General features: G+C 49.5%; 2 protein-coding genes across 4 annotated transcripts in view; one reads left to right on the top strand and one right to left on the bottom strand.

Annotated features, from left to right (window-relative positions):
* Positions 1–4,398: 4,398 nt before the first annotated feature.
* On the bottom strand, positions 4,399–17,736 carry Clu (clusterin). 3 transcript variants are annotated; one of them, XM_006988772.4, is made up of 9 exons: positions 17,436–17,736; positions 14,574–14,703; positions 12,520–12,668; positions 10,775–10,945; positions 9,777–10,188; positions 8,871–8,975; positions 5,924–6,153; positions 4,937–5,112; positions 4,399–4,644 (listed from the first exon to the last, which is right to left on the bottom strand). In XM_006988772.4, exons 2-9 carry the CDS (start codon positions 14,665–14,667, stop codon positions 4,635–4,637), a joined length of 1,347 nt encoding a protein of 448 aa, XP_006988834.1. In that variant the 5' UTR covers positions 14,668–14,703; positions 17,436–17,736; the 3' UTR covers positions 4,399–4,634. The 3 variants fall into 3 exon arrangements, with proteins under 3 accessions (XP_006988834.1, XP_076401349.1, XP_015862715.1); XM_076545234.1 differs by lacking the exon at positions 17,436–17,736 and adding an exon at positions 17,086–17,279; XM_016007229.3 differs by lacking the exon at positions 17,436–17,736 and adding an exon at positions 16,243–16,478.
* Positions 17,737–18,625: 889 nt separating this feature from the next.
* The window catches only part of Scara3 (scavenger receptor class A member 3), a 47,801-nt gene continuing 42,936 nt past the window's right edge, over positions 18,626–23,490 (top strand). Inside the window, exon 1 of the mRNA XM_076545233.1 lies at positions 18,626–18,760. The gene's annotated coding sequence lies outside the window, so the exon portion shown is untranslated. The remainder of the gene's footprint in view (positions 18,761–23,490) is intronic.

Below are 23,490 nucleotides of genomic sequence, written 5' to 3'. Positions count from 1 at the left end.
ATAATGAGATCTGGTGCCCTCTTCTGGCCTGCAAGGACACATGCAGATAGAACACTGTATACATAATAAATAAATAAATCTTTAAAAAAAAAAAAAAAGCGGCTTATAACCACCGATAACTCTAGCTCCCTCCTCTGGACTCTGTGGGTACCTGCCCTCACATGCACAACCCCACACACGCATATTACACAAGTAAAAAAAAATTAAAAATTATAGCAAGCTAAACCCTGAGGCATTGGAAATCACCAGGTCTAAGTCACCTCACCCCTTCCCTTCCACAAAAGAGAAGGCTGAGGCTCAGGGAAGTGGGGAAACTTGTCAGTACCTCAGAGTAAGCCACAAAAGACAATGTCTTTAAACTCTTCGACCAAAGTGAAGGGAATGAGACAGGCTGTATATACATGAGGGGTGGGGGAGGAAGAAAAATGAAACCACAGAGCTGTGCGATCGTGAAACATCATGTGTCACTCCATCAGTGAAGAACGAAACCACCCAAATCCAGCTGGGGCCAACGTGACCTAACCAACATGGCCACTGACTGTCCTTGACATCACGATAATGGCAGCTTGCCACCACTGGGCTTGCGACATTGACTTCCCCATTATTTATCTGATGCCATAACACATCTGGAAAACCCCATAAAAGACAGAAAAGTGACCCCTATTCTGGAAAAATCCACACATCCAATCTCCCACCCCACTTTAACTCACAATCTCCCGTTCAGTTTGCTCATACAGGGGGCTATCCAGAGTCCCAGTGACTCCAATCCCTTGAGAAGTCCTTATTTCCTCAGATGTTCTGTTCTTGAATGTGTGTCTCTTCCCATGCCCACACTTAAAGCCTGTATTGACTTAACAAGTCCAGAACTTCCCTTTACCTACTCAACTCCAATTATGCTTCATACTGGCTTCATAATTTTTTTTCCATCAGAAGGCTGCACCCAATAGGAGCCTGGGGAGAGCATCCCCTACTGCTGGAGATAGGAGAATCTTTTACATCATGGATTTTTAGATAGTTTACATTTCAGTTCTTAAACTTTATGGATTGAACATTCTCTTCAAGACATATAGGCAGTGAGGGACTCAGTCCAATGACTTAGGCCTAACACCTCCATGTTCCTTAATTCTTCAATTCCCAGGTTGCTCAGTCAACCCAGTGTTCTGAAAATACACGTTCCAGTTGCCAGAACACTTGCATATCCTTAGGGCCTTTGGCTTCTGATGAGTGCAATTGATTCTTGCTTTGAGCTGGTATCTTTTGACCCCTAAGCGCCATCTGTTCAGAAGACTCATGGCACCATCCTTTCGGCCCTGAGTGATGTGTGCTGAACCTGTGTTGGGCTCCCGAGGGCATTGCTGATCTAGAGCCATCTTTCCTCCCTCCTTCTATCTTTCTTCTGTTTCCTCTGTTCCAAGTTCCCATTGGCTGGGTTCTGTCTGCGGCTGCCTCCCCATCAGCTGAGCCTGAAGCATCAGGAACCAGATCATCCATCCCCCTGGTGGCAAACACTAGTCTCCTCTCTGGATGTGGGAACTCATGGGTACTGAGGTGTGTGCCTGTTCCTGTCTGCCCAGCCTGGACTCTTAACAAGTGGGCAGGAATCATTAAAGCATGCAAGAAATTAAAATGGAGTTGAACAATGAGGACCAGTGCCCTCCTGGGGTGGGGGTCGGGTGGGTAAATCGGATCACAGCATAGCATCAGCTCTCCAAGCTGGATCTGGGGAGAGAAGTAACCAAGCACAGTTCTCTCCAGATGCCCACTTGTCCCCGTGCTCCTCAGGTATGCAGCTGAGAAAAAAAAGGGGGGGGGGGCGGGTAGGCTCTGAGGCTCCCATGGGATGCAGCCACCAGCTCGTTACTCTGAGGTTTTTGCTAAAGATTAATATACTCAAAAGGCTTATGTGGCGCTTATGCCCTGGGGTCTCTGGCTCAGGATAGGACAAATTTAGACAAGCTATGGCCAGGCCACCTGCATGGTGGCCCAAATGTGCAATCCCCCACCCCCCACAGGCTCCTATGTCTGAGTACCTGGTCTCCAGCTGATGCAGATGTTTGGGGAGGTTGTGGAACTGACAGGAGATGAAGCCTCACTGGGCTGCATCTGGAACTGCCCGCTCTTTCTCCTTCGGGTTGCTGTTATTGGGGTATTTTGACTCTGTCACCTTGGAACCTTAGATAAGACACAGTGACCTGTCAGGAAGGCACACTGGTAGAGCTGGCTGGGAAGGGCCCTCAAAGCTCACCAACAGAGGGAACACACAGCACAGGAAGAGACACTCTCTAGTCATTCTGTGGTAGCCTCTTATAGGTCTCTGGACTGGGCCTCAAGCTGTCCCCAGTGGCTGTACAGAGGAAAAAAATCTAAAACCTAATATGTGTATCTTCCATGGCCCAAACAAAAAAATGACCTTGAATGTCTCAGAGAAGGGAGCAGACCCTGTAAGTAAGGTCCCTTCCTGAGGTCTTGCAAAAAAAAAAAAAAACCAACCAGATTTTATCACGAGAATGGAAGACTGGAAGCCAGAAAAAATCATTCCAAAGAGCCTAATCACACAGGCCAGGGAGACTTTGAAATTGGAATCTACAAAGAGGGGAAATATCACCAGGCGATATAGGGAGCAGATGTCACTAAAGGTCTGTGCTGCTGCCATCAACCTTGTCTTGATGTCTTGTCCACGAGACAGGACCTTTCAGAGGTCAAGAGAAGCCCAGACATTTCCAGAAAATTCCAAAAAGGAGTCTCCTGTGTGTTTGTTGGTTTCATGATCTTGACATGTGTTTCTAGACACAGGATGTCTTCACACAGTCAGAGCAAGGCAGTAGCATGTTGTGTTCAAGGCTGTCAAGGTCATCATGGGCCAATTTCAAAGAACTACCTCCTTTCTTTAGGACCTGTTGGCTGCTGATCTGAAAAACGCGCCCCTTTCCTGGGATGGTGTCAGTGTGTCACTGTGTGGCCTTACACACACAACATCATTGGCAAAGATGTCATGGCATTCGTGATCACTTATGAACATGATCTGGGGGAAAGTGGCCCTCCAGTCGCCCCCACCCTGTGATGTGCCTTAGGACACCTAGAGAGACTGGAGGCAAAGATGAGGTCACAGAGTGGTTGCTCCGCACGGTGTGCTTTTTGCTACTCCACCGGCAGGGTCAGTGCTGGGCTCTGATGATCCAAGCCCTTTCTGTACCTTCTCTTCATCTTTGTGCAACCTAGATTGACCCAACTGTTCTAGAAAACACCTAGCAAGGCTCGGTCTGCATAGGACACTGAGCTAGAAGAAGCCTTGGCGTAAGGCCACCGTGAAGCCCCTAGGTCCCTGAATCTGCTCTTCACTGGCTTCAGGACTGCAAATAAATGGCCCGTGTCATTTCTACAGTGTCACTCTCAATGGCCTGAGATCCCAGCAAGTGACAAACAGGATGTACTCAATGGAGATGTAGACTATGGCTGGTCAGCGTCACCTGCTGGCAGCACCTGGTACTGCAGCTGACCGAGAGCTGAGCCTGAGCTGTGGAGGAAGGAACTTTAAAAACCACATGAGCAGAGAAATAAACACCCAATAGAGAGGTGAAGATTGTATGGAGAGGAAGTGATCAGAGACCACTATGGTCCAGAAGGTTTCCCAGAGTTCCAAGTTCTTACAAATAAAAAGAAAACTGCCTCTTAGTCTGGCCTCCTGCTGGCCAATTTCCACAGTTACACCTTGATTTTCAGAGCGTTCTCTGGGAGCTTGCCCCACCCGTCAGGACACACGGACAGTGCTGTAAGGGGATTGGAGCTTCAGGAATTTGCCTCCGTGGGCTAGTGGAACATGCCTCTCTCCAAACCAGAGGTCCCCCCAGCTTTTATTGGTCCCCCAATATTCTTTACTCTCCACTGTATGGTGAGTCCTTTATAATCTCGGTCCTTACTTTTAAGGTTTCTTTTGCATTTGTGTGGAGCTTTGGGTGTCGCTCCTCCAATTTCCTAGCTTCCCCGTAGGCTCCAGCCACAGGGATAAGCACTGTGCCCAGAATGCACATTCTGCTCCTTATCTGGACTTCTGAGGACTTTCCAGCCTCCCAGGGTCTCAGAAAGGCTTGTTTATCAGTCCCTCGGGTCACAGAAAGGCTGCCTGCTTTTCTACCTGTGTGTTTTGAGATGAGATCTTTCTCAGGGACCTGAGCTCACTGATCAGGTGAGACTGAGACTGCCTCACCTGCAAGTGCCAAGGCCCTCTCTCCCCCACCTTGACCACGCTGAGGTTACAAGCATGTGCCACCATGACTGACTTTACCGAGCTCATGTGTGTGGCAAGCACTTTGCCAACTGACCCATCTCTTTCTGTTTCTTCCCCGTACCAAACGAAAACATGCGGTCGGCAGGAAAATCAGGTATGGAAACAGGCCGGGCGACACAGATCACAAGGCAGCTTTATTATCGGATTAGTTGCGTGGGGAAATTCTTCCCAGGAGCAGCAAGTGCAGGCGTTAGAGTGCAGAATCCAGAGGAAGGAGAGGCTGCTGGGGTCGAGGCCTACTCGCTTGGAGACATGCGGAGCTCTCTAGGGGTCTGTGGCAACCTCAGGGAGCTGGGAGGGGGCCTTCACTTCTAGAGGCCCCCACATGTGGAAAAGCGATGTTTCTGTCTCATTCCGCTCTGAAAAAAAAAAAAAAAAAAAAGAGTGGAGAAGGGAATCAGTATCCCCCCTGAGAAGCAGCCACCTACACCCACATTCTTACCACCAAGGAAAAACATTTCCCGGAGCGAAGAAAAGAAAATTCCCATGATTTTCCTAGCTTCCCCGTAGGCTCCAGCCACAGGGATAGGCACTGTGCCCAGAATGCACATTCTGCTCCTTATCTGGACTTCTGAGGACTTTCCAGCCTCCCAGGGTCTCAGAAAGGCTTGTTTATCAGTCCCTTGGGTCACAGAAAGGCTGCCTGCTTACCGGCTTTTCTTGCGGTATTCCTGCAGCGCTTTCTCTGCCACTGTGTCCATAAATTTGGGGTTATCCCTAGAGAATTCTTCTGGTAACACCACTGTGATGGGGTCAGAGTCAAACAGCTTCACCACGACCTCAGTGACACGGGAGGGGACTTCTGAATCCGAAGAGTGGGTTGTCACCTAGGCAGAAGGAGGCAAATGAGGCATCCATACACGATGTCTAGGGTGTTCCTTCCTTTGTCAAAGGATATGGGATTTTTCTTTGCCCCTTCAACCAAATATGGATCTTCTGTTATCTGTCACTATTCAAGATGTCTAGACATTTCAGAGCAAAAATATCCCAGTCTGAAAGAACAGATGTCATTTGAAAATGAGCAGCTGAGCAGGCACTCCAGAAACTTGATTTTTCAAATGTTTTCTTGCTATCTTGTCTTATTTTCTTGTTTTCCCGCTTTGTTGGAGACAGGGTCTCACTATGTAGTCCAGCCTGGTCTCAAGCTCCCCACCCATCTGCCTCAGTCTCCACAGTGCTGGCTTACAGCATGCCTGGCCCCAACATTCGCTTGTACAAATGTTAGCTGCTCTGTGGTTGAAGCAGGGAGCGGGAGGTCTGAGCATTAAAAGGAAGCTGTTTTCACTGGCTGACAATGAACCAATTCATGTGCTGCTTAACTCAATCCCCAGTAAGAAAGCAGCTTTGCAGTCAGGCTGACGGGTCGATGGGGCAGGAAAGTTGCCCAAAGTTCCCCAACCTTAGCAAGGCACGGACCCTCTCACTTCCCTTCTCTTGGAAACGTCCTTGGATGTCTGACCTCAAACGGCAAAAGCATTTCAATGCTAAAGCATGCATAGGATTTCCCTAGTCCCTGCCAGTGGAACTCATAGGTGCTCTTGTGTGGTACCTTTGTCCCATTCCACCTCTAAGAGGCACACATCATCTCTAGACCACCCATGGGCCCCAGCCTAAGCACGTGACTGGAACGCAACTCACGGTGGAGACCCGAAGGTAATACTGGTCCTCGCCCTGTGTGAGGTTAGCCAGCTGGGACAACCAGTTGAACTGCTCATTCAGCTGCTCCAGCAGGGATGAGGTGTTGAGCATCTTGCTCTGGAGGGAATGAAGCAGCTCGTTGTACCGCTTCGTCAACAGCTCGGCCACCTCGAGGGAGTCGTTCAGCTCCTGGCGCAGGTGAGCCTGCGCAGGGTTGTTGGCCGAACAGTCTGTCCGGAGGAGAAAGGAACAGAACCCCGAAGGGAGAGTTAGAGGGAGATGAAAATGCCCTGGGGGACCAGCGCCTGCAGCTGGAATCTGCAGCAGAGCTCCTGTTGAGTGGAGGTCCACAAACCATGAAGCAGTCCCCCGAAATGGGCATCAAGGCACTGCTCCCTTCATGCTTTGGGAAACAATGGTGTCGGCGCTAAGCTGTGCTGGAGCGGCGTGAATGAGTTCTCTCTGAGTGGTAGACGGGACCAGTCTTGGTGACCTGTCCCAGTGCTGCTGACCATTCTCTAGGGAGCGCCGAGGTCAACTACTCCATGTGTTCAGACCCGGAGTTAACTCTCGCTGCCTTAGTTCCTCCCGGGAGTCATTTCCAAACAGAAGGAACCTACTGTGCACTGGACACTCCCCAGAGAAGAGGAGCATTATTTACCTAGGTGCACCTACTGTGTGCCAGACACAATCAGGTGCTCCAGGTGTCCTTTTCTCTCAAAGTAGGCTTGTTTTGACCTATGCATCAAAACTCCTGTTTTACCAATAATGAAACGGGGTTTTCAGAAGTAAGAAACTTGCCCAGATCTATAAGAGAAACAATCTGTGGAACCAAGATTGAACCCACATCTTCAACTCCTCAGCCTGAGCTCTTCCTCCTCTGAGACAATGGTTCTACAACATTCGCCAAGCTTATTTTTGAGCATGTTTGAGAGATTTGGACATTCTGGTTTGGTGCTGGGGGTGGGGGGGTCAATCCTTGGCTGTCCTCATCCACCCACAGCTGACCAGGGGGATCCTGAAGAGAACAGCGAAATTGCAATCTTCCCTTCTGGTCCTTGAGTGCGCTGCAGATCTCAGGTTTCTAGGACCTACAGAGTGTCCATATCGTCTGAAAACCAGTCCCCCCGCCCCATTATTTTTAAAACATCCAGGAATGGCTATATGAAAATGAAGCAAGACAAGAGAGAAGAGAGCCTTCTGGGCCTATGTGCAGCTGCGATCATTCATACTAAAATAAGACAAAATCTTGCGTGGGGCAAGAAACAGGATTAGAGACAAGAAGCCAGGCTGAGAAGAAATCTGCGAGAAATAACCTGAATGTTCTTACTACTGAATATCCCAAACAAGGAGAAGTCCCTGTGGGGCTACACAGTTGGTGGTTCTCAACCTGGGACCTTGCTACCCACCAGGGGACATTCTGGAAGTTCTGAAGATATTTCTGATGGTCACAGTGGAGGGAAGGGGGCATCTGGCAGGTGGAAGCCAAAGATGCTGTTAAGTGCTCAGCAGTGCAAAGGCCTGCCCCAGAGGGTTGAATCAAGACGTCCCAGGCTACACGTTCCTGGTAGAGCCTATCCATATAACTGTAAGCACCATAAATAAGAGCTAATGGGTGCTAGACATGGTGACTGCTAGAGTGTGGTCTAAGATCACTAAGCCTGATGTAAGAGATCCAGGTGACTGGCTTCCTTGTGGTCAGACTCTCTGTCCTTCAACTATCCTGACAGTTTCCTGGGGAAAGCCTGCAGGTGTGGCCATACACTTGTCTAACATTTCACACCACAACCTTTGGAAACACTAATGTTTGTTTGCATGGGCTCCTAACATCGCAGGAGTGAGGCTAGGAATGTTTAACCAGACTCTGAAGGCCTGTCCTGGCCAACCACAGGTATGAAGTAACAGCAAAACCACAGGGTTGATAAGGAAGATTAACCCTTTGTGATCTGAGCAGGAAGCGCTGCAAAGTCCGGGAACCACGGTAAAGACTGGACTTGAAGCATGGGGCATTTGATCGATAGTCAGACCTGACAAAACTCTGAGGAACAGTTTTGTTTGTTGTTTGTATTTTGTTTTGTTTTGTTTAAGACAGAATCTCACAATGTAGCCAAGACTGGCCTTGAACTCACGATCATCCTATCTCAGCCTCCCAAATGCTGGGATTATGGGAGGGGTACCATCACACCCAGATTGCCTGGGGAACTGCTGGAGGAAAATATTTCATCTTCTGAGGGACTCATCTACCAAAATGAATGTGGCAGGATACCAAGGACCACTGTCACAAAGACATAGCTCAGGGTCCCGTGGGAGAAACCCCAGGGTGCTATTCCCAAGCACAGCATAAGTGAGATGTCTCATGTCTCATAATCTTAGGTAAGTCACTCAGCTATTCTACAAGATGAAAAGAGCTGTACCCAGCTCACAAGGTCATTCTAAAGGGTGAGCAAACATCTGAAATGTTTACAAGAGTACCTGGCACGTGGTGAGTGCTCGTTAAACAAAATGCATGTCGTCTAAGATTTCATAATACGAAGTAAGAAAACAAGGTCTACTGTACTTGGCACTGTGGACAAAGTAACCACGGGAATTGCTGGTAGCTATAGTCAAATTCTATGGCGACACCTACCGTGGACTGTGGGTTTACCATGAGCCATCAAGGTGGTGGGTGCTTTAGATATACCTCATCTGTGTTAGGACAGTCTGCATCTGAACTTGATTCTAAGTACAACGGGTGTCGCTCAGTGGTAGAGCACTATTCCAGCTCCCAAATCATGACCCTAACTCTAGACAGGAGGACAGGAGGCTGTATATCAAGGTGAGGACTTTTCCAGGGACCCCAGCTCACAGACAGAGAGCTAGTCTCTGAAGAAGGACCCTGCCAGTGAGTCACAGGTGACCCAAAGTCAGATGACCACAGTGCCAGATTATAGACTGGTCCCCGACTCACCCACAGACAAGATCTCCCGGCATTTCTCACACTGGCCCTTCATCTTCAGGCACCCTGTGGAGTTGTGGCGGATCTCCTTGCACACTGTACGGTCATCTTCACCTTCTGGACACATAGGAAGGGAAAAAGAGGCAGGCTAAGGCACACAGCCCTTTGGAAGGGAGCCCACCCAACACGACTCCACACCTCTGCTCAGCCCTGTGGTCAGCGGGAGATGCAGCATGGCTGTTTGCCTGTGGACATGGAATCCCCATGGCTTCACGGCAGGTACGGCCCGTGTAGCCACCGTCTCCATCTGAGGAGCTCTCTCCTGCCATATCCCCTCAGCTGTGTGCCTTCTGGCATGACAGCGTTCTCTGCTCTTCGTTCTCCTTGGCTGGTGTCCCTCCTAACTGACCATCGAACCCCATGGTGCAAACCACACCGCATAGAAAATGGTGTTAAGACACAAAGCACCAATGAAGAATATTGCTCCTTAGACACTGGCTTCTTGTGTCCATGTTACATTTCATCCTTACAGACATTGCACACTAAGGTCACGGCCATGAACATCTTCTTTAAGGGCGAGCGAGGCTGTAATACATACAGTTCACTGCCCAGAAGGACAGGCTTCACACACCTCGCCCTCAAGAGTTCCTAAGAAAGAAGCTGTGGTCCTGTAGGAGGCACAACCCAGGCCACAAAGAACACAGGCTCCAATCTTTACAGTGCTAAACTGAACTGGACCCCACATTGTCGTCTTATTCATTTACCCCCAACCTAGCTCCTTGGCCCTGTAAATGGAGAGAATACTAGCCTAAAGGGCCGCTAGGAACATAAAAAACGGCACACGCCAAGCCCCCGGAAGAGCCTTAACATCTGGGAGGTTCCCATTCCTCCTGGGAAAGAAAGGCAGGGTTTTCTGACCTCTTATGAAATCCACGTCCGGGAACTGGAAGGCTGGGCTGTGGAACTGGACATCCATGGCCTGTTGAGCCTGGTGTATCATCTCGAAGAAAGGCTGGAACATGTTTTGGAAGCTCAGGGGCCCATAGTGGGAGAGAGGCATGAGGCTGCGGACCAGGCGGGACTTGGGATATAAGAAGTGAGGCCTCCTGTGTGGGAAGCCGAAGGGTGAGAAGAAGTGGGTGTCCTGGGGCTCGTGGGTGAAGAACCGGTCCTGGAAGAGCGTGTCCATGATGCCAGACGCCCGGGTAAAGCTGTCCTGCATGGCGTCTAGGGCTTGACTCTGCTGCCGGTCACTCTCCATCAGGGAGTCAATGCGGTCGCCGTTCATCCAGAAGTAGAAAGGCGAACTCTGGTTCAGAAACTCCTCCAGCTGGGACCCAGAGGAGCACAGTGAGGAGGTGTTGAGTCCAGCCCCCCGCATGCATCCTCCTCTGATGGCACAGCAGGTGACCCCAGTTCCCACTGTTCTGCCTCCCGGAGGATACTCTGTCAGCTCATGTCACTCATCTACCTCTCACAAGTCTCGTCAAAAGAATCCCCTGTCACCTTTGACCATAGAGGACAGCCACTCCCACTGGGCTGGTCAGCCTTCAGGAAACAGTGACTCTTACTAAGTCCCAACCTTGTGGAGCTCACAGGTAGGGACAGAATCAACGTTAATATGCTAAATATTCTTAATTCCTTTCTCCTAGTTAAGCACAGGTTTCTGCCATACCATGAGGCCATTTCACCCAGCTAGTTCAAGGTCTTCTAAGAGATGGTACCTGGCAAGCAGACCTAGGATGATTGTTTACAAGTGCACTCATGTCAGACATCACTAATCAACCATGACACTAGAAAGGCAAGTCGTCAGGCAGTGCTAATCAACCGTATCCAGCATATGGAATGAGGCCTATCTCATGGATTCTCCATGTTCCTCATTCAGAGCCCAGGCCCTGGACACGTCTCCTTCTCACCTGGCGGCCAACGAGACCAGAGCCGCTTCTGCAGACACGGGCGTAGAACTTCATACAGGTCTGCTTCAGGCAGGGCTTACACTCTTCCCATAGGGCCATCATGGTCTCGTTGCACACTTCCGGGAATGCCTTCAGTTTCATTTCAGAATCCCTGGTGTCATCGAGAGCATCCTTCGGGAAGATAACAGGGCCAGGTGAGCCACACAGAGTCCCGGCAGGTCTCCCTGGTCTAGATACAATGTACTACTTCAGCCCTCATCTTCGCCCTAGCCCTCCGGTCTTGCTGCCCCCACTGGGCTCTCGGCAGCCTCTTCTCCTCCAAGGCCCGGATATGCCCTCAGCTTTCCCTGACCTCTCTGACTTACTGCTCTGACAGTCTTTTCCTCAGGCTCCACCTCTCCCTTACGCCTCACTTCCTCTTCTCATTTCCCCCAAGACACCAGTCCCATCTTTCTATGTAACTGTGGCCCCTGACATGCAAATCGGGGCTATCAAAACAGAAGTCATGCCGGGCTGTGGTGGCGCACGCCTTTAATCCCAGCACTCGGGAGGCAGAGGCAGGCGGATCGCTGTGAGTTCGAGGCCAGCCTGGGCTACCAAGTGAGTTCCAGGAAAGGCGCAAAACTACACAGAGAAACCCTGTCTCGAAAAGCCAAAAAAAAAAAAAAAAAAAAGAAGCAAAACAGAAGTCACACCAACCATCAAACTCATTACCATGCCCTTGGCCCAGTCCTTGGCTCCAGGGAGTGCCAAAATAAAAATTTTAAATCCTGTGCCTGAAGAGATATTAGTTTACTGCGGATGTGGACGTCTACGTATAGATAGGGAAAAGAAATGTGTGTGAATGGTGGATATGTGTATAAATTCTGCTGTCTCTGTGTGTGAGTGTGCGTGTGTGTGTGTGTGTGTGTGTGTGTGTGTGTGTGTGTGTGTGAGTGTGCACCAGAGCCAACTGAGATGCTCAAATGTAGAAGACAAGTTAAGCAAATGGTAACACAGCAGCCTTCAATTATCATCAGTGGTCTTAGCTACTGAAGGTCAATTACATTCTAAAAATAGTATCGTGAACCGTCAGGAATTAAGATATGTTGAGAGTGGGAGAAATACATCTGCATAACTTTCTCTGCAGTATAACATTATAATTGTTCTATTTTGTTGTTGTTGTTGTTCATATTTTACTGTCTGTAATTTCTAAACTAAGCATTATCATAGATAGGTACATAAACACACGTCTAGAGGGCCTGGTACTATCCACGGCTTCAGGCTTCCACTGAGGGTCTTGAAGCCTGCCCCCTGTGGCTAAGTGGGGTTGGATAGATGACTAAGGACAGATTACAAAGATTTCACATTAATTTTTAAATATTATAATAAGCACTTTCATGTTAAAAGTAAATTCTGAATACAGAAGAAAGGAGTCGTGGAGAGTAGCCAGACGCTGCTGTGATCCCCTCCCGAGTCCCGCACCATGCCCTATCTTCACCAAGGATTAGAAAAATCTATTGAAATGAATCTGGGCTTCAGGCCCTGGGCCAGACTTGCAAGGAAACCAGATCCAAGACCTCAGCCCCGAGGCTTTCACAAGCAAATGTGCTTTCTCTGTTTCCTTGGTCCAGCCCAGCTTCAGCAAAGTCCTGTAAAGACTGCACTAGGGGACCATGGCAACCCCCACGAGACATCTGCCCACCATGTCCCCTTCCTCCCCTCCAGCAGGGAGAGGGCCAGGCCCAGGCAAGGCTTGGCCCTACCTCCTTCTTCTTCTTGGCTTCCTCTAAATTGTCGAGCAGTAACTTGCGCTCCGCGTTGGTTTTTTCGATGAGAGTCTTGATCTGCTTCACTCCCTGGACGGCGTTTTGAATTTCCTTGTTAATGTACTTACTCCCTTGAGTGGACATTTCTGTGAGAGAGAGAGAGAGAGAGAGAGAGAGAGAGAGAGAGAGAGAGAGAGAGAGAGAAAGGTAGAATGAGTTGAATGGAAGAAAGGGCTGGAGCAATAGCCCGCGGGAGCCAGTGGGGCTCTGAGAAAGCCCTGCTTTGGTGGGGGCGGTCGGAGCGGTCAAGCTGAGACACTGTCACCACCACCCCAAGCCAGTGGCAGCTGCGATGGTCTCTGTCCTGCCTCTGTGTCTCATCACAGGGGTCATGGTAGATGCCACCCCCACCACTCAGGAACACGCACCACAGGAGCAGTACAGAGAGAGGCAGCCATACTATGTCTGGTCCCTGCCATGCCACCCTGAGGAGCCAACAGCCCCCGAGGATATTTCAAGGAAACGAGGGGGAAAAGAAGTGTTAGTTAACCTCTTAAGCATCAAAATAGAATAAAAATCTGTGGTTGTGGATATAGATCTTTCTGGAGTTGTTCAGCTCAGCCCGGCCTTTGAACTTCTTTGTTCCGGCGCACAGTGTCAGGTGATGAGGACAGGAAAATCAATGAAACAGCACAGGACACCATGGAGACAGGAAGGTAAATGAAGAGCTGCGGTCACCATGGAGACTGTAACCAGCAGCACAGCAGCAGGTGACGGAGGCAATGACACATGGTGTCACAGCGGCACCACTTACTAGATGCTTATCCTGTGTCAAGCACCGTTTCCCACACCTCACATGTGTTCTGTCTACTATTCCTGATGCCAGGGTCACACACATCCAATGAGAAGGGGGAGTGAATGGGGGGTGGTGGCGGGGGCGTTGAGCCAAGGGCACGAAGTTTCAATTACGCAGCATGAATAAGCCTGGAGGTCAATGGTCCCCGCGGTGTTCATGGTTAATAATATTGTGTTCTGCCCTCTGTCATGTGCTAAGAGGATGTATTTTAAGTGTCTGAACTGCAACAATAAGGTGAGGTGATGGATAACTAATAGCTTGACAATGGCAATCATTTCACCATGCATATCAGCATGAGAGCATCGGGTTGTATTCTGTAATATATCGTTTTGATGTGTCAATCATATCTCAGTAAAGCTGGAGTTTAAGAGCAGATCAAGAGAGTGGCCCAGAGGTTTACAAGTGGAACAGTGGTTCTCAACCTTGGGTCACAACTCCTTTGTGTGTGTGTGTGGGGGGGGTCAAATGACCATTTCACAGGGGTCACATATCAAATACATTGCATATCAGATATTTACATTATGATTAATAGCAGTAGCAAAATTACAGTTACGAAGTAGCAGTGCAAATAATGTTATGGTTGGGGGTCACCACAGCATGAGGCACTGTAGTAAAGGGTCACAGCCCAGGAAAGTTGAGAACCACTGAATTAGAGTATAGGGCAGACTCACACCCAGGACTGACCCAAATATCTGGGTTTTTAAATGAAAACCCTCACAGCTATGAACAAGAGGTTGGGAGAGAAGGAAGGAGGAAAGGCAGGTTTCCGGAAAAGCCTTGGAAGATGGGGAGGAGGGGGTGACCTCAGATGACTACTTCATGTTGACCTGTATTGTTCTTGCCCGGAGAAGGACACTGGTGAAACCAGGTTTCCAGGGGGAGAGGTTGAGGGATGCAAGGGTAAAACTGACAAAGTTTTAAATGATCTGGGCACAGCTTTGAGAGAAAAGTAAGGGAGCCAGGGAGGGGACCAGGAAGGAACAAATGAGTGGCTTGGGACATAGAGGTCAATGTCTAGAAGGCACCTGACCACAAACACAAACCAAAACAAACAACAACAAAGCAGGAGCTTAGAGATTCAGACGGAACGGGGACAGGGACAGACCTGAAAACAGCCCTCAGCACTTGGGGACGAGCTGGAGAGGTGGCCCTACCCCAGACCCCACCACCCCCTGAATCTCCTCAGTCTACTTGCCCTGGAGCTCATTGTCGGAGACCTCCTGCTCCCCCAGGACCATGCCATTGTCCCCAGCCAGCAGCAGTCCCACGCACAGCAGCAGAATCTTCATGGTGCGGCCTCCTCTGGGTCAGGAGTCCTGGCAGGTCTGTGTGGAAAGAACAGGAGAGCATCATGGTACCAGCCGGGCGGGCTCCTTATGAATTCCCTGCAGCCAGCCACAACTCCCTAGAAAGGAGGTGGGGTGGGATTGTAACCCGTGGCCCATGTCTGTCTGTCCCCCTCGGCTAGCATGACTGCAGTTTATCCCTGAGGAACATGGGGGGGGATCATCCCTCTCCTATCCCCTTCAATGATCCCCTCAGAGCCCCCAGGGCTATCTAAGTGTGCTTTTCAGGAGTCAGAGGTAACATTCACCCCCTTCAGTCAGCACAAATGGAAATTCAGTCCATTTGACTACGTCTGGGTGAGGCGTTTGCTGGGCTGAATATGGATTCAAGGGGTGGGGGTGGGGATAAAGAAGCAAAATAAGGAGAGAAGGACTGTGTAGGAAGCAGAGAAGCAGAGCAAGGGAAGGGGAAGACAAAGCCGGAGATTAGCAGTGGGCCCCATGAAAGCCCCTTCAGGAGGACAGACCCATTGGCTCCAGCAAATCCCTTTCACATGCCTGTTCCCTCTAAGCCTGAACCAGCATGCTCTGCCAAGGTGCCCCTGCCACCACTGGGCTGGCTGCCCTGAGCCAGGGGACACAGGCTGGAGCCCCAGGATTACACAATGGATCCTTTCCCAGAAGCTGGATTGTTTGCATAAACACACACACACACACACACACACACACACACACACACACACACACGCCTTGTATCTCCAACCCTACGCAGAACAGCTTATCACCGACTCCCCACAGCCACAGGAACAGAAAAGGGAGGAGTGGTCTTTCTTCCTGAAATGGCTCACTCTAAAACATGCTCTCAGCTGGACAGGCCCATCGGCACACCGGGTAGATCATTAATAGGGAAGGCCTCTACTGAGGCGTAGCTATGGACACAGAGGCAGAGGAGCCGAGTGGGAGAAGAGACAGGCACTTTCCCCAGCGGTGGGTGGGCAGCTGGATCAGCCTGGTTTCAGATCCACTAGGAAGGTCCCGATCTCACAGGTCTCCCAGATGCTCACTGAGGCCTGAGACGCCTCAGGCAGGGACAGACCCTTGGCCACATCAGAGATGAAGCCACAGAAATACCTGTGGGTGGGAGAAGCCTCGAGCGTGACTTTTGGGAAATAATCCATTCAACAGCCTTGGAAATGGGTTCTGACCAGAGGATAGTATGATGCCCAGAAGCAGGGCAGGGTAGCCAAGGAAGAGCATTGAATGGGAGGGAGGTAAGACAGTTTCAAGATGAGCAGCAGTGGCTCTGGGTCCTGCCAAGGGAGACCTGGGGCCTGGAGAGCCACCCAGCTCCCAGATAAGAAAGGGGAGGGTGGCTTTTCCACCCAACCTCTGCACCTCTACGGCAGTGCCAAAGCCTAGGTACTGTTGAGTCTCCCAAGCCACACCGTAAGCCAACGGCCACCCCAGGATGAGAGCCCAGCACTCCAAAACCCCATTTTAATATTCTTTCCTTGACATCAAAAGTCTTACATCTCTCCACCTCGGTTTCTTTATCTGTAAAATGGACCTGATACAGACCTCAAAGGAGCGATCGACGGAGCCTCTACTCTGTAAATCTCCCAAGTACAGACTCCCCTGACGTCTGGTGGTAATGCTGACTCTGGGTCAGAATTTGCTTGTCTCAGAAGCTTCCAGGTGCTGCGGTGCTGTTGGTCCAAGGACAATGCACACAGCCTGGTGCCCTCCCTCTCTACACTGACTCACTTCCTCTCGTCATTCGGAGGCTGGCTCGCTGCCTGGCTGCCAACTGCCCTGAGTGGATGAGCCTCCCCAGGGCCAAGGACCTCCTTATCTAACAGGACAACACTGTCTTTTCCCTTGTGGCGTATTTCCTCCATTTATTTTCAATGCATTTTTATGAACCATCCCTTTATAGGTCCTGTTTTCAAATGTTCTTTAAAGTCACACATTTGTGGCTGTCTAATATCCCATTGACTAACATTTGAGGTTTATTTTATTATTCTCACAAGGTTGGGCACTAAATGGTACTCTCTTGAGCTTCCAGTTACAGAACCTGCATAGACACTTGGATTCCTAACTTCTTCCTTTAAAACAGCAGCAGCAGCAGCAGCAGCAGCAGCAGCAGCAGCAGTTTTTAAAATTGGATCCAGAAATTCTGAAAGCCATCGGGCTTCAGTTCTCATTCGTTTAACGTATAAAACGATTTGACGTCTCAGGCCTGGTGGAGCAATTCTCTGAAAGACTAAATGCATTCAGCCCTGTGTTAAGCAGGACTGAATGGCTTCAGCGCGTCCTTGCACGCACATCTTATTTATTATGTGCTGTCCCAGGAGCTGGAAGGGAGGTGTAAACACGGTGACTCATGCATGTAAGACATCAGCCGCCCACCAAGATACGCACCTGCACGCAGCACGCAGCCGTCCGCGCCCCTGCGCCTCCCGCAACGCAGCGCAGGCTTCAACCCTCAGTTTCCCCATTTTTGCAAAAGGAAGATCTTTGCATTGCGGCCTATTACACAACCTTGGAATTGTGATCCGGGCTAATGAACACCGGGACTCCCGAGTCTGAGCCAGCGCGCAGCCCCCGTGCCATCCGACCCGAGGCTCGGCTGCCTGGTGACGGGACTCTTGGCCTCCTCCCACTTCCCCAGGGCTGCGCCATCTCTCCACCTGGCTGCTGTCCCCGTCCTCCCATCCCTCCCTTTGTGGCTTCAGCACCGCGCTGGGGTAGGAAAGGTGTGGATGTCTCACCGGTCTGCAGCGTCGCTCCAGTGCGCTCCTCCTGGTGACGCTGGTAGTGAGCACCGGGGAAGCGCCCTATTTATAGTGCTGGGCTCAAGTACACCCCCTTCGGGGCTGGCTGCAAACCTGCATGACTCACGCCCGGAGAATGCCGGGGAATGCACCGGGAGCTTTCTGGAAGCCTGGAGGTGGGGGCGGGGGGGTGCAGCACTCGGTGGGGGGCACCGGGGGGCGCATGGGCATCACAAATGACACTGCCGGTGCCAGAGGGACCCTAGCTAGCTGGCTGCTCTTTTCCCTGCGTGCTACCGGAGGCCTCAGAGCCAGGCCCTAACAGAAGAGCCTTAGAGGAAGATGGGTACACACACTACCCTGGCCTAATCACGGTCCACTCCATTGCACATCCATCTTCCACATTAACCCATTAACCGCTTTCTTTTCCCCCCATTTAAATGGGAGAGTATCAGAAACACTGAGGGTAACACAAGGCATTGTGTTAGGAAATACTTGGCTCTCTAAATGCCGCGCTGGGCTGCTGGTCCCTTGGCAGACAGATGCAGGAAACAGAAACGGGTTAAGAAATCAACAAATTATACACCAGGAGCCCAGAAGACCTTCCCTGTCTCTGGGATCCATAGAACCTCAGCATTGTTCCCATGCCACTGGGACCCAGTCAAGCAGGGTGGGCTTCACTGGTTCTGGCCCTAGGAACCTCGCACCGACTTTCAAGTACACTGTTCCACTTTCTTCAGTGGCATGGCCACGGGTAAGGTGCCCGGGTTTCTGTAAATAACTTGCCTCTCCATGCTCCTGTAAGCAACCCTAAGGAAACTCATGAGAGAGGAAGAGAAGAGAAAGAAGAGATTATGGGAGGGGGAAGAGGATAAGAAAGAGTAAACGGAGGTGTCTGAATAAGATCTAAATGCATTATATATATACATGTACGGAAACGTCACTATTGAACTCATTATTATGTATAATTAATATATACACTCATAAGAAATTTAAAACAAAGACTACTTTGTCCCAGACTTGTCATTCACATCGGTTTCTGGACAAGGAGCCTGTCGTGGAAGTTTTCCACTAGGCCCTGCTGATGAAGTAGCTGGTCTGTGTCCAGAGGTGCTGAGACGCTCCCCAGCTGTTTTCTTGGGAGAGCAGGAACATCTGTTACTGGGACCTCTGGAGAGAAAGAACAGTCCAGGAGCCTCTACCATGTTGCTACTTCTTGGAGAAGGAACCAAGCTTCCCACTCTGGACTCTGGAACATTCGTGTGTCAAGAGACAGGGCATGAGCCTGGCATTCCACTCAAGCTGGTGAGGACCCAGGGCAGGTAAGGCCGTTTGGGTGGCAGGCGTTGAATTTTGTGTACAAGAGAAAGGGTTTGAAGGAGAGACGTGTTGTCAGGGCCTGGGCGTCCCTTTCACGTCTGTAAAAGAACAGCGGGGAGGTCAGCTTTCCACTTGCCCAAGGCCAGAGGCTATGGTGATCTGGACCTTTCCCAAAAGGCAGCCTACAGGAAGTGTCTAGGCCTAGGCAGAAGTGGGCTAGGGCTGGCTACGGTCCCAGTTGTGCCTAGAGGCACCCGGTGCCTTTGGATGAACCACATTGCCCTCGGGCCTTATTTTCTTCCGTCTGGGAAGGGTGGGTTTGAAATGTGTCCTCTCTAGGACTTCCTTTAGCTAGCCTGATCCAATGCCAAGTTTGAGAAGATAACTAACCAAAGAACAGCGTCAACAGAACCTTGGGGGAATTTTTCTCCCCTAGAAACTTCTTTGTTTTTCCTTAAGAAGAAGAAGAAAAAAAAAAAAAAAAAGAATTCTCAATAACAGCTACATTTTCCATGGACACTGGTGTCCTTGTAACTTTTTTGTTACACAGCCCCATTGTTGGATGTTGTGGGCAGAGACTACAATAGCTATGTCTGTAAGAACTGCTCTTTGGAGGTCAGGCAAGAAGATCTGCCTTAGTCAGCTGAGGTAGGGGATCCGGGAAGAGGACGATAAGGATTCCCCGGCCACGATTACAAGTGGCCGCTTTTCTCCAGTTCCCAAGTATGCATGATTTGGAAATCCAACTTTGAGAAAACTGGCACAAATCTTCCCCCCGCCCCATCTGAACCTGCTTTACTGTGTATCTTTAACTTTTTCTGTTTGCATGAGCAAAACCTTAAACCTGCCGCATGGCTCATTGCACATTGGCCACTCAGGCACATAGGTAGTTGCTGGGAGACATGTACCATGGCCAGCATGGGAGACACAAGAGTAGGAAGCCGTGTTTGGCTCCATTTTTGTGTATTTAGACACCCCCCCCCTTTTTTTTTTAAAGCTTTCTCAGGTCTTATGTGGATATATGTTGCTGGACATTGGGCGCCAGATCCACCCCAGAAGTTCACGGCCTGGATGGACATTCAGTTTCTCTTTTGGTTCTTGAATTTGTAGGACTAAAAATATGATAGACAGTACAACAGGAAGTGGAAAATGATTCAGTAGGGACTGATTATAAATTGAGACTACATGAAAGCAAATTATAGTCCAAAGCTTATTTGCACGCGGAACTAGAGCAAAGGGAGTTCGCTGGATATTGGCAGTGTCGATAAGTTGCACTAGCATGTGCATCCAAATCTGCCCTTGGACTTGCTCTCCCGTCATACCGTTTCTGCCTCAGCCTCTAGAGAATGTCGGCAATGCCATCGAGCCCCACACCCCTGAATGTCAGTTCAGGCTATCTTAGGAAGCAGAAATTGCTCCCATCCCGTTACTCGTTTCTCACATACTGGGCAGAGGATTGATTTAGGCTAACTCAGCATTTGCCGAATTAACCCCAAACCTCTGAAGTCAAGTTACTGGACATGAAGCATGGCTGAGAGGGGCCGTAACTAACAAAGCTGAGCCCGACAGCCCTACTGCGTTCCAGCTCAGAGAGCACACGCGTAGGAAGGAATCAGTCCTGAAGGAGAGGACGTAAAACCAGAGAGAGCGGAACCTCCGGCACGGCACAGATCTTGACGGCACCACTTGATTTGTGTGTGCTTCTGTGTGTTTGCGGATGTGCTCGTGTGTGCAGATGCATATGCGTGCACATGTGAGACCACAGGACAACCTCGAGTGTCCCTTCTCGGGTAGAGCCCAACTGTGCGTACTTTAGACAGGATCTCTCACTGGCATGAAACTCACTAGGTAGGCTAGGCCAGCAGCTCACCAATGAGCCCTAGGAGCCTCCTGTCTCTGCCTCCCCAGCTCTGAGATTATGAGTCTGGGCCACTTTTTACGCAGGTACCAGGGATCTGACCCAGGTCCTCATGCTTGCATTGGATGAACTACTTCATCTCCCCAGCCCTGGCTTTTCAGTATTCTAGGAAAATTGCCACAGACAGTTGGTTTGACCCTCACGTAAGATCTCCTTCCTACTCAGCATCCCTGTCAGGTGCTCCCTTGCTTCTATTTGGATGCCCCCAACCTGAGAACTAGCTACTTCCCTTGCAAGCATTGAGTGCTGTGGGAAGGTCTGTATGTCAAATTACTCTGATTGGTCAATAAATAAAACACTGATTGGCCAGTGGCTAGGCAGGAAGTATAGGTGGGACTAACAGAGAGGAGAAAAGAAAGAACAGGAAGGCGGAAGGAGACACTGTCAGCTGCCACCATGACAAGTAGCATGTGAAGATGCCGGTAAGCCACAAGCCACGTGGCAAGGTATAGATTTATGGAAATGGATTAATTTAAGCTATAAGAACAGTTATCAAGAATCCTGCCACAGCCATACAGTTTGTAAGCAATATGAGTCTCTGTGTTTACTTGGTTGGGTCTGAGCAGCTGTTGGACTGGCGGGTGACAGAGATTTGTCCTGACTGTGGGCAAGGCAGGAAAACTCTAGCTACAATTGAGTTCTTTAGGAAAGCCATTGATGCCTAGGGCATCTTGGCTGAAGCCTACTGGCTCCTGTCAGGGCTGTCCCTAAGCTCAATTCTGTCCTCAGAACCACACAAAGAAATCCTAGTTATGTCTCCCAAAGGCCTTCTGATGGTGGAAAGCAACTCAGTCTGCTTCCCTCAGAGGCCTGGAGCTGGAAAGTCCGTGCATGTCATCATTTGCAGACTCTTCCAGGCTTTGACCTTCTGACTTTGCTGCTCTTGAAACCCCCAAAACCCAGCTCTGAGCCTACCAATGCCCAGAGTGACATGACCACGCAGAGAAGAATAGGACCACCCACTTCCTTGTCCTAAATATTCCTCATTAGCATTGAGCTAGATGCTGAGTCATGGGCTGATTCACAGGGTTCATCAGCTTGTCAGCTGGGGTTGCTGTTTCCCACTGTTCTCCCACCGTGGACCTGTACAGCCCTGACTGGGGCAGTCAGCTGGTTTCTTTTCTGTGAGGTTGTGGGGGAAGAGTGCTGGAGTAAGTGAAGAGCTTGGTGGCGATCTCCTTTTCTCTTTAAGCTTTGCTCAGCATCTCGGGCTGCCCAAATGTCTTTGCATCTGAGTTTTCACTTGGTGCCCTTCCTACATACCCCACAGCCCTGCCATTAGCCAGCTCAGTGAACTCAGCATGCAACCAGGAGACTTCAGTTACCAACAAAACAAAGTAGAAATGGACATGAGCAGAGTCTCATGACCCACACTAAGAATCATTCTTTAGGCAGTAATTATTTAAGGGTATGTTAAGTCAATCACGGGCCATGACATCATGGGCCATAAAATTATAAATAACTGAATCTGCTAAGGGTTTATGAAGAAGAAGCCTCAGCATCTTTTCTAGGCATCACCAAGGTCCAGAAATATCTCATCAATTGATCCTTCTCATCTTCCCATTTGAGATTGCCCAGGAGAGAGAGCTGTGGCTAGTCAATCGTGAATTGCTTATTATGTGCTTGAAATAGATAAATGTTCCTTAAACAAACTTATCATTCCTTGTACTGCAAACAGGCTACACTCTATCTCACTTCAAAATTTCTCAATCCCAGCCTTTATCTTCAAATGTTAAGCTAATGAGCCTTGAAAAACAATCGACCCACAGATCTGCCTCAGATTGAGACTTATTTTTCTACAATTACCTAGACTCCAATTATTACTTCTTCAGATCTATGCTCCCCCCCCCCCAGAGCTGAGGACCGAACCCAGGGCCTTGTGCTTGCTAGGCAAGCGCTCTACCACTGAGCTAAATCCCCAACCCCCAGATCTATGCATTTCTATGGAACCAGCCAATGGCTAAACAATGGAATTGCCAGTGAGGACTAGGAACATATCTCAGTTGGTAGAAGGTTTGCCTAGCATGCATGAGGATCTGGGTACAATACCCAGAATACTCTAATGATGGCACATGCCTGCAATCCCAGCACTCAGGAGGTGAAGGCAAGAGGATCAGGAGTTCAAGAACATCAGCTATGTAACAAGTTTGAGGCCAGCCTGAGATACACAAGACCCTGTCTTAAAAGTAATTAAATTATATTCAAATTACCAATGGCTGAGTCCCCCCACCCAGCAGTTATGATTGAATTCATCTGCTACATCATCTGAATACATACACAATATATTTGTAATATATTTTATATTAATATATTAGTACATATATAATTTTATATTAATATATACCAATACATATATTATATGTGTATGCATCCAAGTAAAAGCAGCCACAGTTTAGAAACACAATTTGCAAATTATTGGCTTGGTCTTTGCTGCGTTTGATCTTCTCTGTCTTAGTGTGTAGTGTTATTCCCTTTACAGAGAGCGTGGGGGAAGAGGACTCAGAGGACCCCTAGCAGGTATTTGCTCACTCTGGCTGAAGCCCCTGCAGTTTCCTCTACACAGCTGCCTCCTATGTCTTATTTCTAAGACAATATGTGATATGGTGTCCTTTCTTCCACAAGCCAACTGGCCAAACATCTGAAAGTCCAAAATGTGTCTGGCCGTCCCTATGTTTCCTTCAGCCTCTTCAAACGGGGTGTCAAATGCCTAACTCTCTCCATCCCTGCCCCAAACACGCTCCACTTTGCCTTTATGTGTGGCTTTAGGCTAAACAAAGTTCACCTGGTTGAGTGCCCACGTGGGACAGTAGCACA

Source organism: Peromyscus maniculatus, chromosome 9 (assembly GCF_049852395.1).
Source record: "Peromyscus maniculatus bairdii isolate BWxNUB_F1_BW_parent chromosome 9, HU_Pman_BW_mat_3.1, whole genome shotgun sequence".
NCBI classification, from domain to species: Eukaryota; Metazoa; Chordata; class Mammalia; order Rodentia; family Cricetidae; genus Peromyscus; species Peromyscus maniculatus.
Note: the sequence above shows the minus strand (reverse complement) of the source record. Positions and strands in the feature narration are given on the sequence as shown.

Bases quoted from the DNA above. Each gene is read 5' to 3' on its own strand.
- Clu (XM_006988772.4), bottom strand. From the start codon at position 14,667: ATGAAGATTCTGCTGCTGTGCGTGGGACTGCTGCTGGCTGGGGACAAT. The intron at 12,669-14,573 runs GCAAGTAGACTG...TCTCTCTCACAG, and splicing joins CTCCGACAATGAGCTCCAGG to AAATGTCCACTCAAGGGAGT. The intron at 8,976-9,776 runs GTCAGAAAACCC...CTATGTGTCCAG, and splicing joins GGACGTGGATTTCATAAGAG to AAGGTGAAGATGACCGTACA.